We start from the raw sequence: 12953 nt of genomic DNA, 5'->3' as shown, positions 1-12953 counted from the left end.
GTGTGTGTGTGTGTGTTGTATGTATATGCGTGTGTGTCGGGGGGTCCTTTTCTTTTTTTATTTTGCCAGAGTTAGTTCCTGCTGTTTCCTGACTGACCTTGGTATAAGAGGAAGGGATAGATTAGGTTAGGTCACTCCAAAATCTTCCAGATCTCTTTCTTTTTACTTCTCTTATCTCAACAGACATTTGTCTAGCACCCTACCATGTATGTGGTTTCATATTAAGAGTAGGAATACAGAGAGCTTTAAGTTTCAGTCCCTGTACTCAGGGAGATGAAAACCTTGTTGGGACACAGACAAATGACAGCCAAGGGAAATTATGTGGAACACATCTAGCAAGCAAAGGGTTAATTTCCTTTGTTCACAGGGAATTCCGACAAATGTATGAGAAAAGACAAACAATGCAGTTCTTTAAATGGGTGGAGAGCACAGACAAGACAGTTCACAGAAGAGAAAGTACTGGCTTTTAAATATGAAAAGATGCTCAGTATCATTCATAGCAAGAGAATCATAAAGGAAAGCTGCAGCGGAATACTTTCACTTCCTGGATGATTGACGAAGGTCAAAAAGTGTAATGTGTTGTATGGACACAGGTGGGCTCATACATTGGTAGTAGGAGGGGTGTTTGGATATAACTTCTAAAGAGAGCAGTATGAAGTATATATCAAAAATCAAGGTATATAGGGGCTTCCCTGGTGGTGCAGTGGTTGAGAGTCCGCCTGCCGATGCAGGGGACACGGGTTCGTGCCCCGGTCCGGGAAGATCCCACATGCCGCGGAGCGGCTAGGCCCTTGAGCCATGGCCGCTGAGCCTGCGCGTCCGGAGCCTGTGCTCCGCCACGGGAGAGGCCACAACAGTGATAGGCCCGTGTACCGCAAAAAAAAAAAAAAATTAAAGGTTAAATTAAATTAAAAAAAAAATTAAAGGCCTTTGACCCAGTAATGCCAATTCTAATAATTTGTGGTTGTACATATGTGCAAAGAAGCATGTACAAGGGTTGCAGCATTCTTTTCATAGCAAACGATTAAAAACAACCTAAATACTATATCATTAATAGCAGACTGGTTAAATAAGCAATGGTACAAGGTACTGTGGAATACTATATTGTCACCAAAAAGAACAAGGTATATCTATATGTACTGATGTGCACCATCTTCTAGATTTATTGTTAAGTAAAAAAAACAAGGTGCAGAGCAAAGCGTATTTAAATGCGTGTGTGCACACATTAGTATATACGTAGATGTCTGGAAGGGAGTACTAACCAAGAGTGAACAGTGGCGGCTGCCAAGAGGGGAACAAAGGAAGGGGACTTATTGTTGCTGTTTGTAAATCTCTTTGGTACCTGACAAGTACTGAAGCATGTGCACATAGTAACTGGTCAAATGTAATATTTTTAAAGCTAGCTGGGGAAATAGGATATCAGCAACAAGCTAAGTGCTATGGTACAAGGCAGTCCATGCCAAGTACTGAATGAGTGCTAGAGACAGCCAGTAAGAGGGAGAATCTAGATGAGGCAGAGGTCTCCAGTGCTAGATGGGTTCTGGGTGACTGTGATCTAACCTGGAAAAAATGGCAACACTGAGGCCAGCAGGGGGAGGTGGCGTTCCGGAAGGAGGGAATGCAGCTTCGGAGGCAGGCATGCTCCTGACACATTAGAGGCGAGGGAGTGAATGTGCTGGGTGGAATCCAAGGTTGGGGCTCTGTCTCTTGTGTCTGCCTGCAAGAGGTAATTGTACCCTGGCTTTAGAAGCCATAGGGATGACAGCATTCCCCTGCACTGAGGGAGTCCCCAGGAGCCAGGCTGGGTGGCGCTCCCAGCTGTCCCATGGAGATCTGGGTTGCCACCTCCCCACATCCACACCCAGTCCAACCTAGGCCTGCCAGGGCTTGCCTGCAGAGTTAGTAGCTGGGAGGCCTCACGGGGTCAGAGAAGAGGTGGCCATCCAGCTGCCCAGGGTGGGTTGGCTGGTACAGCCATCAGGAGGGGAGCCTGGCCACCTCTGTGGATACCCAGCCGTGTTGGGTGGTAAAGACCTTCCTCAGGGCCCTCCCTCCTGGCCTCTCCCAAACCCTTACCTCACCTATTGGATGTCAGTGGCAGAGGGCTTTTAGAGGACACTGACAACCCCAAGACGTGGCCCCAGAGACACCTCTGCCCTTGTTCAGCCCTGGAAGCTGGGTCCCTCCTCCGCCCCACATGCCCTCTACCACAGTGCCTGGGCACGGAAGTGTCAAGCATCACCCCCTCCCTGCCTTCAAGGCACCTGAGTCACTGTCTGGGCACTGCAGAGCTGGCAGGCCCTGAAGAGGTGGCGTCTGGAGAGGTGCCTGTGTCTGCTGAGGGCAGGAGGGGAGGACACCCTAGGAAGGGGAGGGCAGCAGCATAAGCTTTGGCCCAGGCTGACCTGGGTTTCAATCCCAACTCCTCCACTTACTAGCTGGGTAACCTTGTGCAAGTCACATGACTTCTCCAAGCCTCAGTCACCACATCTATAAAATGGGCATTCATCCAACAAGTCTATTTAACAAATTTGAGAATCTATGTGTCAGACAGCATTCTGGGTCCTGAGAGTAGAACAGGCCTTGTTCCCATGGAGCTTCCAGTCCAGTGGGTGGGTACAATAACTGTATTTACCTCAGGATTAAAGAAGATAGTGTGGATGCAGGACCTAGTATACTAGGAGCTGAATAAAGGACAGTGATTTTTTTCTGGTGTTTGAAAGGCTCCCCAAATAACCTCTCTTTCTTCCCCAAATTTGAAACCAGTTAATAGAAAGACACAGGACAGAGATTTGAAATTCAATCCTTTCAGAGAGAGAGAAAAAAAAATGGGTTGGAGGATATAGCTGAGCTATTCAGGCAAAATGGGTTCCTAAATAATTAAGCTATCCTCCTAACCCAGAAGGCATGGCAGAAAATCCACATGCAAGGATTTTAGGGCAGCCACCTGGTTGGAAGTGGGGGCTTAAAGCCGTGCGTGTGGCATAGTTTGAAGAAAGGTGATTTGTCTTTATCAAAAAGTGATGAATGTGATGGAGATTACAGGGAGGCAAGCTCCCCCTTGACCCCCATTCCCCCGTTGTTGCTTCCACTGTACCACTTCTGCCTTAATGCCAGCTTCCGGACTCTCTACACTCCACACTGAAGAAGACAGGAGGGTGGGCTAGTGAGGACCAGCTGTATCAGACTACCCTGAGGCACTACTTCACATCCCCTGGCCTCACCAGGCTCTTTTTGCAGCCCTGTGCAGCTCGGACCAGCTTCACACACAGACAGCGCCTCACCTCCTGCCCAGGGATTCCCTGTTGACCCTGCAGCCCAAGTGTGTGCAACCTGAAGTACAGGCAAGTTAATGTTTGATGAGGCGAAGGTTTAACCAAGGGAAGAATGGAGCCAGTGCAGAAATTCCCCACCCTCACCACCTCTCCTGCCCACTCTCCCAGGGAATGGTCTGAGATGCCATTTATCCAGCTACATCTCTAGGGTGAGTTCTCCCTCCTTCTCTGCTTGACCCACCTCGGCCCCCATTCTGCTCCGTGGAATTGCACTCATTAATGAAATCTGAAGTCAGATCTGCTTCCTGGGGAACCCAGGCTAAGATACCAGTCTTCCTATCTCTTATGAAGGAAAAGCCCCCCACCCCCATGGTTTTTCCCAAGAGGAAAAGACATTTGTGAGACACTAAGGCCATAGCACTTTATTCAGGACAGATGTGAAGGATTCCCCCAGTATTCATCCCCCTCCTCCTCTTCTCCCTCCCCCTCCACACTATCCATGCCCACCTCCTCGTAATCCTTCTCCAGGGCAGCCATATCCTCCCGGGCCTCAGAGAACTCACCCTCCTCCATGCCCTCGCCCACGTACCAGTGCACAAACGCCCTCTTGGCATACATCAGGTCGAACTTGTGGTCCAGGCGGGCCCAGGCCTCAGCGATGGCGGTCGTGTTGCTCAGCATGCACACGGCACGCTGCACCTTGGCCAGATCACCCCCGGGCACCACAGTGGGGGGCTGGTAGTTGATGCCAACCTTGAAGCCCGTGGGGCACCAGTCCACGAACTGAATACTGCGCTTGGTCTTGATGGCAGCGATGGCGGCGTTGACATCCTTGGGCACCATGTCTCCACGGTACAGCAGGCAGCAGGCCATGTACTTGCCGTGACGGGGATCACACTTCACCATCTGGTTGGCAGGCTCGAAGCAGGCATTGGTGATCTCTGCCACCGACAGCTGCTCGTGGTAGGCTTTCTCTGCAGAGATGACTGGCGCATAGGTGGCCAGGGGGAAGTGGATGCGAGGGTAGGGCACCAGGTTGGTCTGGAACTCCGTCAGGTCCACGTTGAGGGCCCCGTCGAAGCGCAGGGAGGCCGTGATGGAGGAGACGATTTGGCTGATGAGGCCGTTGAGGTTGGTGTAAGTCGGGCGCTCGATGTCTAGGTTGCGGCGGCAGATGTCGTAGATGGCTTCGTTGTCCACCATGAAGGCACAGTCTGAGTGCTCCAGGGTGGTGTGGGTGGTCAGGATGGAGTTATAGGGCTCCACCACGGCTGTGGACACCTGCGGGGCTGGGTAGATGGAGAACTCCAGCTTGGATTTCTTGCCATAGTCAACAGAGAGCCGCTCCATCAGGAGTGAGGTGAAGCCAGAGCCAGTGCCCCCTCCAAAGCTGTGGAACACCAGGAAGCCCTGAAGTCCTGTGCACTGGTCAGCCTAGAACGTGAAGGCGAAGAGAAACATGGGATGTGAAGCACAGCTGACCAACAGCAAAGAACCAGCTCGTGCTGTTTGAGATTTCCCCAAAAGTTTCATAAAATCCTTGGAAGACTTTTCCAAGGGCACAAAATAGACCCTGATAAGGAGGTCCCACTCTCTCCTCCTTGTCTCTCTTCCTCTCTCAAACCTCCTGAAGCCTTCCACAGACAGCTCTCTTGACTCTTGTGCCATGGTCATTTTTGTCATCATAACTTGCCAACTCCACCCGGCTTCCTACCCGTGCCCCCTGATCTAACCAGATGTTTCTGGAGGGCTTCCTTACTGAGATGAACAGCCCAGGAACCTGATCCCTGTCCTTGCTGGAGGCCGAAGTTGATCAGAGGGCCTTGAGCTGGTATTGTTTGGATCCCTGTTTTTCACAGGGCCTTCTGCCCACATACCTACAATACAAGGTGGCATTCTGGGACTGCTTATGGGTGCTCATATCTTGGCCAGGCAGCCTATCAACTGGCAGCCACTCTGCCCAGCATCGGGCCACTTACTATAGAAGATAAAAGGGACACCCAGCTCCAGACTGGAGCCCATACTCTGCCTCCCCTCCTCACTAGTCCTGATCCTGTGTGTTTAATGCTTGTCCAGGAGACTCTCCCAAGGATGGAAGGTGCCCTTCCCCTGTCTGGTCTCCAGACCACTTCACAACAGGAATCCAGATTCCCCCAGCCCTCAGCTCTTCTCTCACCAGCTTCCGAATCCGGTCCAGCACCGGGTCGATGAGCTCCTTTCCGATGGTGTAGTGGCCACGGGCATAGTTATTGGCAGCATCTTCCTTGCCGGTGATGAGCTGCTCTGGACGGAAGAGCTGGCGATACGTGCCCGTCCAAACCTCATCTGCAGTGGGCAGAATTTTAGGTCCCCCTCCCCTTGCAGCCTGGCTCCTGGAGCCCCAGGGTACCCAGAAGGGGTGGGGTCACCAGGTCCGAAGTTCTACCCTAGAGGAGCCCCATTCAGCCTGCTGTTATTGCCCTTGATCTTAAGTGTACTTCAACGAAAAGGAAAGAGATGTGGAGTGACCTTGAGACTCTGGAGCTGAGTGACAGCAGAGCTGGAGTTCTGATTCGCTGCAGCAACTGGGGACGACAAACCAGTGCTCTCCAATTATGGAGAAGGACTTGCTGTGGTACCTGGGACAAGGCCGTGGCAGGGGCTGGTCATCACTCACCAATCACAGTGGGCTCCAGATCCACAAACACCACCCGGGGCACATGTTTGCCAGCCCCAGTTTCACTAAAGAAGGTGTTGAAGGAGTCATCCCCTCCCCCGATTGTCTTGTCGCTGGGCATCTGCCCATCTGGTTGGATCCCATGTTCCAAGCAGCAGAGCTCCCGGCAGGCATTGCCAGTCTGAACTCCAGCCTGCCCCACGTGGGCTGAGATACACTCACGCTGAGTGGACAAAGGGCAGAGAGAAGCGTATCATGCCTGGACACGATTCCTGCCTTCCTTCCTTGCGTGGTTCCCCGGCTGAGAGCAAGAGTTCCTGGACTTTGTCCTCGGTGCCCCACGTCCCGGGGGTGGGGGGCAGTGGCGGCGGGCAAAACCCTCAGGGGAAGCAGAAGATGTGACCAGTTCTGAGATTATAGTCTTTGCTCAGTGACTAAGCATCTTGAGGAACATTGAGGGGCTCAGATGAGTCTGACAGAGCATGATAGGCAACACACCCATGTCCAGAAAGAAAGAAGGGGCCATTAGTAAGGAACACAAGATCCAAGTGAGGTTTCAGGGGTCAGGGACAAGGATGAGGTTTAGAAAAGCAGAAGGAACTCTGGATTCATGTTAAAGCTAGGAATGCCAGCAAGGAAGGGGAAAGTGGGCCTGGGATGGATGTGTGTGTGCTGTTCTTTCCTCTTGGGTGTGTGTGGTTCTGGAGTGATGAGGGGCTGGGAAGAGAGTTCTTCCTCACATGACTCAAGGCTGGTCAAAGAGTTCTTGGCCCCCGGAGCAGGACTGGGGTAACCTGCTTGGTCCTAGAAAAAGAGAAAGGTCATTGCCCTTCCTGGGGAGCCCCATGAGCATCAAAAAGACTTGACCCTCCTGCTTCATCATGTACTGAGCCTCCATTATCTGCCTGACACCGGGCGGAGACTGGGGATACATAACACCTAATACCCAGTCCCTGCGCTTCAGAAACTCACTGTCTGGGGAAGGGAGCGTTTCATACGATAACAGATACGTGACAGTGTGGTAAGTAGGATCCCAGAATGTTTCTTCCTGCTTGAGAAGTATTTACGGCAGACTTTAACAACAAAACGAGCACCCACATCCATCAGATTTCCCCAAGCTTTAAGGCTTAATCATGTGGAGGATGTAGAGAAATGAGAATTCTCACGTTGCTGCTAGAAGCCCAAAGTGACGCATCTTTTTTGGAGAGTGATCTGGCAATGTCTAGGAAAGCTGAAGATGCTCTAGAGAAATTCTCACATAGGTGCACAAGAAAACAGGTGCAAGAACAGTCACGGTACCATAGCAACGGAAGCCAATTAAACGTCCTTCAACAGGAGAAAATAAAGGATGGTTCAGAAGTGGACGTGGATGAATACAGGAAAGAATCTTGGGCTTCCCTGGTGGCGCAGTGGTTAAGAATCTGCCTGCCAATGCAAGGGACACGGGTTCGAGCCCTGGCCCAGGAAGATCCCACATGCTGCGGAGCAACTAAGCCCGTGCGCCACAACTACTGAGCCTGAGCTCTAGAGCCCGCAAGCCACAACTACTGAGCCCACGTGCCACGACTACTGAAGCCCGCGCGCCTAGAGCCCGTGCTCTGCAACAAGAGAGGCCACCGCAATGAGAAGCCCACGCACCACAACGAAGAGTAGCCCGTGCTCACTGCAACTAGAGAAACCCTGTGCACAGCAACGAAGACCCAACACAGCCAAAAATAAAATTAATTAATTAATTTGAAAAAAAAAGAGTCTTGCCCCCCAAAATTCTTAATAGAAAAAAAGCAAATTAAGAAGAATCATAATACTGTACTATTTATATAAATCTTTAACTTGTATGCATCGTTTACAGATAAATTTTTATATTTGCTATATATTCTTGGAATGTATTACAGAAGTAAAGAAAGCAAGGGAAAATATTAGCACCCAATTTGGAATAATGTTAGAGGAGGGAGGTGAATGCATTCAGAGAAGGATTCTGTTTCTTAAGCTGGGTAGCAGGTGTTCATTATATTATTCTTTATACCTTTTCTCATGTCTGAAATATTTCATAATGAGGATGCTTTATCCATAAATTTTACACTTCTCTGACTTTGTAAATACGACACAAGGGCCTTGACTTTTTATGATTTTTAGATGACTGGGATTAATACGTAGACCACCTGTATCCCAGCCCCATTACTCCCCCACTTGCCTCTCTGTGAGTGTCTTCCCCTGGTGAAGTGGGGCGATAACAAGAGCCCCTCCTAGAATCACTCTGCAGATGAAAGAATGCGTGTAAGTTGCCTGGCTCATTGGACGACACAAAGTAGGGTGTGCCATACCTGTCGGACCCCCTTACCAATTCCCCATCCCCCAACCCCGGGGGTCATAGTAAGAGAAAGTAATGAATTAAGCTGGGAGGGATTTCGGGACAAAGGACTCCAGAAATCCCCAGGTCCAGGAGGGAGGGCTGACTCAGCTCACCAATCACCTGGCTGGCAGGGCCAGCACCCGCTGCTGCACCTCAGAGCCTGCCCATGCACAAAGCCAGACCCTGTCCTGGCTGCCACAGCTGCTGGCCCACGCAAGGTGTGTCTGACCTGGGGTATGCCGGGGTCGCTGGAAACGATGCCCCTCACTCTGGGTTTGGGCAAAGAATTCAGCCCGTGGAATCACACAGACTTGACCTCAAACTGCACCTCAGCTTCTCCCATTCCCTTTTCTTGCCGGTGAAAATAGTATAATCTCACACTCAGCAGGCTTTGTCATTAGGCTGTTTAGTTCTGTATAGTGAGCATTAATTAGGCGCCAGGCACCGTGCTCAGCGCTTGACACACACTATCTGCTTTCATCTTTACAACAACCCCCTTAGGTAGGTGTCTTTATTACCCTATTTTACTGACTCTCAGAGAGGTCAAACAACTTGCTCAAAGTCATGAGCAAAACCAGGAATATTCAGAGAGGGGACAGTCTGGGTCCAACCACACCCCTAACTGCCCTTCTATCCTGCCTGTCGAGGATCCAGGTAAAAGATATCAAATGAGCCCCATACACAGCACCCTCCCTCTCCCCACTGATATGTAGCTGAAATGAGGGGTCAGACCAAGGCACAGCAGAAGAACAGGACTATGAAGGTGTGTCCTTACAGCCGGGAGGTGGGACCAGAGGCCAGCAGGGGCCCAAGGTTTGCAGGAAAGTGCCTATACTTGCTGCCCCTGTCCTGCTTACCCCACTCTCCCTACCCCTAAATTCAGAGCCCTTCAGCAGCCCCTCAGACTCAGACCATGTCCTAGTTACCATGGCCTGTCCCTCTCTATCCCCTGAACATACCAGCACATTTGGGGGGCTGCACTCACATCTGGAAGTTTCTCTCCCTCTCCCCCACCTGACCTGCCCACACGCTGTAACCCCATGAACACCTGGACCATGGGACCCTCGTTTGCACGCTCAGCCCCACCTCTGCTTACCATGCTGCCTGGCTGGGGGCTGGCTGGGGTCGTCTGTCTGTCTGTCTGCTGCAAGATGGAAGGCAGGGACAGGCCTGTGACGGACCCACAGCTGCCGGCCTCCTTATCCTCTCTGGTCTGCTCTCGGGGAGGTGGGGGGTGGGAATGTTGTTAGAAACGGCTCCAAGAGGCAGGCCTGTTGATGTGGTTACTGTGCAGCTGGCAGGCGCTGGGCCTGGGCCTAAGCAGGGGAGCGAGATGGGGCAGGCAGAGGAGGGGCCTTCTGGTAGCCCCACATCGCTGGGTACACGGTGTCTGTTGCTCAGTCACACAACTCCATTTCCTGATGGTTCAGCCTGGCCCTCACAGGTGAGAGGGGATTTAGAAATCAAGCCCCCTGAGCTCCAGCACTGCCCTCACCCCCAAGGTTGGTGAGGATTGGAAGAGGAGTAGGCAGGGCTAAGAAAAGTCTGCAGTGGACCAGAAATGATGAGTCCTAGGGCAAGAGGTCAACTCAGGGCCTTCTGGGTGGAAACTCAGAATATCACAGAACAGAGGGAACTAGAGCTCAGGTTAGCCCCGTCTCAAGCACTTAACTTCCTTTGCCTCAGTTTTCTCATCTGCAGAATGGGGAGAGGTAGTATTGTGAGATTAAGCAAGATAAACTTTCTTACATGTTTAGTCCAGAATTGCTGTTGTTCTCCACAGGCAAAGCAAGATGCTGAGCATCTTCAGGGCTATTCCTAAGTGTCTCTCCCTGTTCCAATCCAAGTCTTTGCTGTTCCAGCCTGGCCTTATTTCCCCACAGAAGGAGTCACCATATGGCCTTGGGCAAAATTATGAGATAAAAATGTTACTCTCGGGCTTCCCTGGTGGCGCAGTGGTTGAGAGTCCGCCTGCCGATGCAGGGGACACGGGTTCGTGGCCTGGTCTGGGAAGATCCCACATGCCGCCTGTGCTCCACAATGGGAGAGGCCACAACAGTGAGAGGCCCGCGTACCGCAAAAAAAAAAAAAAAAATGTTACTCTCTCACATTTGTATCCTGCTCTGTAGTTCTAAAGGCAGCTTCACCCCTTATCTCCTTTGAGTCCCTCAACAACTTTGTGAGGTAGGCAAGGTGAGGCCTCCACTTCCAGAGGAAAAGGAAATTGCAGCCCCTTATGTTTTGCCCAAGGTCACGTGGGAGTTAATTAGTGGTGGAATTAAGATTCTTCTGGGACTCAGGCTCAGTGACTCTCCCCTTTCCACATGGCAGAGTTTTCAATGTCCCTCATCCCCCTGCTGCGGTTCTTTTTTTAAAATAAATTTATTTATTTTTATTTATTTTATTTTTGGCTGCGTTGGGTCTTCTTTGCTGCGCGTGGGCTTTCTCTACTTGCGGCGAGTGGGGGCTACTCTTCGTTGCGGCACGCGGGCTTCTCATTGCGGTGGCTTCTCTTGTTGCGGAGCACGGGCTCTAGGTGTGCCGGCTTCAGTAGTTGTGGCTCGCGGGCTCTAGAGCGCAGGCTCAGTAGTTGTGGTGCACGGGCTTAGCTGCTCTGCGGCATGTGGGAAGCCCCCCTGCTGCGTTTTTATTTTCTTTCTTCCCATCCTAAATTCTATGGGGCTTCCCTGGTGGCGCAGTGGTTAAGAATCCACCTGCCAATGAAGGGGACACGGGTTCGAGCCCTGGTCCAGGAAGATCCCACATGCTGTGGAGCAACTAAGGCTGTGCGCCACAACTACTGAGCCTGCACTCTAGAGCCTGCAAGCCACAACTGCTGAGCCCGTGTGCCACAACTACTGAAGCCCGCATGCCTAGAGCCTGTGCTCTGCAACAAGAGAAGCCACCACAATGAGAAGCCCTCGCACCGCAAACGAAGAGCAGCCCCCGCTCACCGCAACTAGAGAAAAGCCCGTGCGCAGCAACGAAGACCCAATGCAGCCAAAAAAAAAAAAAAAAATTCTATGGTCAGTGGTCAACACTCCCTTGCACGTCCCTCAACTCCCTCTCCTCCGTCTAGCTTCAGTTTCCTCGTTTGACTAAACCACAACCCTGGTTAAATCCATTTCTTCACCAATTCTGTGCCTGCACTGACCCAGCTAAACAGTGGCTGTAGAAAAACCCAGAACCATACTGACTGATCTGACTTCAAATGCATGACCACTAACCTCAAATGGACCCTAATGCTGCCTGGAAACCACATTACCTGTCTCCAGTCACACTTGCAGCCAGCACTGTGACCAGGAATAGGAATGCTAGATTTAGCAAACAGCAGCCCTACCCAGGAAGAAGATGCTAATGTGAATTTTCAGCCAATGTGGCAAATGGTGAGAGAGTTATCCTGAGGTTGGGTCTTTTTTCAGAGCCCTTCTCACCACAGCATACAAGGGTGCGACCCAGAATATTAAGATGGTTAACTCTGATTTTGGCTATGGACTGAAGTCTTCTCTCTCCTACCTGGAACTAAGAGGCCAAGATCCCTGGAGAGAAGACACAGCCAACCAACACTTCAAAGGTAAGGAAGCCCAGTCTACCCTGGGTTGATCCATGAAGCCATAGACCTCAGAAATTATTATCCAGATGAATGGACTTGGGACCCACTGGGCCCAGAAGTCTCCTGCTAGCACTCCAACTTCTCCCAACTGGTCTTTGAAGTTGGGCATCTCAGATTCAACCTAGACAACACTAATTCTGGAAAGAAAATTATCCCAAAGGCAGGCAGGGGGAGGGGTCTTATGTAAAACAGAGTAAAGAGACTGAGATTTTTTGATAGCATGTTAATGTGTCTGAGTTATAAAATGAGAGGTAATCTATACTCTTCGTTCCTTCAACAAATATTTATTGAGTGTCTGCTATGTGCCAAGCACTGTTCCAGATACCAGAGATACAGTGGTAAGCAAAAAGAGTCTGTGCTTTTTTATTTTATTTATTTATTTATTTATTTATTATTTTTGGCTGCGTTGGGTCTTCGTTGCTGCGCGCGGCTTTCTCTAGTTGCGGCGAGCATAGGCTACTCTTCATTGTGGTGCTTGGGCTTCTCATTGCGGTGGCTTCTCTTGTTGAGGAGCACGGGCTCTAGGTGCGTGGGCTTCAGTAGTTGCAGCACGCAGGCTCAGTAGTTGTGGCTCACAGGCTTAGTTGCTCCGCAGCATATGGGATCCTCCCGGATCAGGGCTCAGACCTGCGTCCCCTGCATTGGCAGGCGGATTCTTAACCACTGTGCCACCAGGGAGCCCCAAGAGTCTGTGCTTTTAAGGAGTTTATATTTTTGTGGGAAGACATAATAACTAAACAAACAAGAGAATTTCAGATAGCAATGAACATGTGAAGAAAACAAAACAGGATAATGGCCCAGAAAGAGATGGAGGGCTACTATTGACAAGAAGCCACTCTCTAAGAAGGTGATATTTGAACTGAGTGATAAGGAGATGGCCACACCAAGATCTGGATTGTAGTGGTCCAGGCAGAGAGAATAGCAAGTGCAAAGGAGCAAGCCTGGTGTATATAAGGAAACCGAGGGAGGGAGGGAGGGGGCTACGCAAAATGAGGTCACAGAGGTAAAGGGGCCTGGCAAGGAGAATGGCTTTTATTACAAGTGCAATGGGAGGGTTTT

At 50.8% G+C, this 12953-nt stretch overlaps 2 protein-coding genes across 2 annotated transcripts; both read right to left on the bottom strand.

Annotated features, from left to right (window-relative positions):
- Window positions 1-3686: 3686 nt before the first annotated feature.
- Window positions 3687-4711, bottom strand: LOC117201815 (tubulin alpha-1D chain-like). Its single transcript, XM_033430986.2, has one exon. It carries the CDS (start codon window positions 4623-4625, stop codon window positions 3702-3704), a length of 924 nt encoding a protein of 307 aa, XP_033286877.2. The 5' UTR covers window positions 4626-4711; the 3' UTR covers window positions 3687-3701.
- Window positions 4712-5057: 346 nt separating this feature from the next.
- Window positions 5058-7242, bottom strand: LOC101283945 (tubulin alpha-1D chain-like). The gene is made up of 4 exons (XM_049712216.1): window positions 7231-7242; window positions 6672-6735; window positions 5932-6154; window positions 5058-5600 (listed from the first exon to the last, which is right to left on the bottom strand). Exons 3-4 carry the CDS (start codon window positions 6050-6052, stop codon window positions 5317-5319), a joined length of 405 nt encoding a protein of 134 aa, XP_049568173.1. The 5' UTR covers window positions 6053-6154; window positions 6672-6735; window positions 7231-7242; the 3' UTR covers window positions 5058-5316.
- Window positions 7243-12953: the final 5711 nt, after the last annotated feature.

Source organism: Orcinus orca, chromosome 7 (assembly GCF_937001465.1).
Source record: "Orcinus orca chromosome 7, mOrcOrc1.1, whole genome shotgun sequence".
NCBI lineage: Eukaryota > Metazoa > Chordata > Mammalia > Artiodactyla > Delphinidae > Orcinus > Orcinus orca.
Note: the sequence above shows the minus strand (reverse complement) of the source record. Positions and strands in the feature narration are given on the sequence as shown.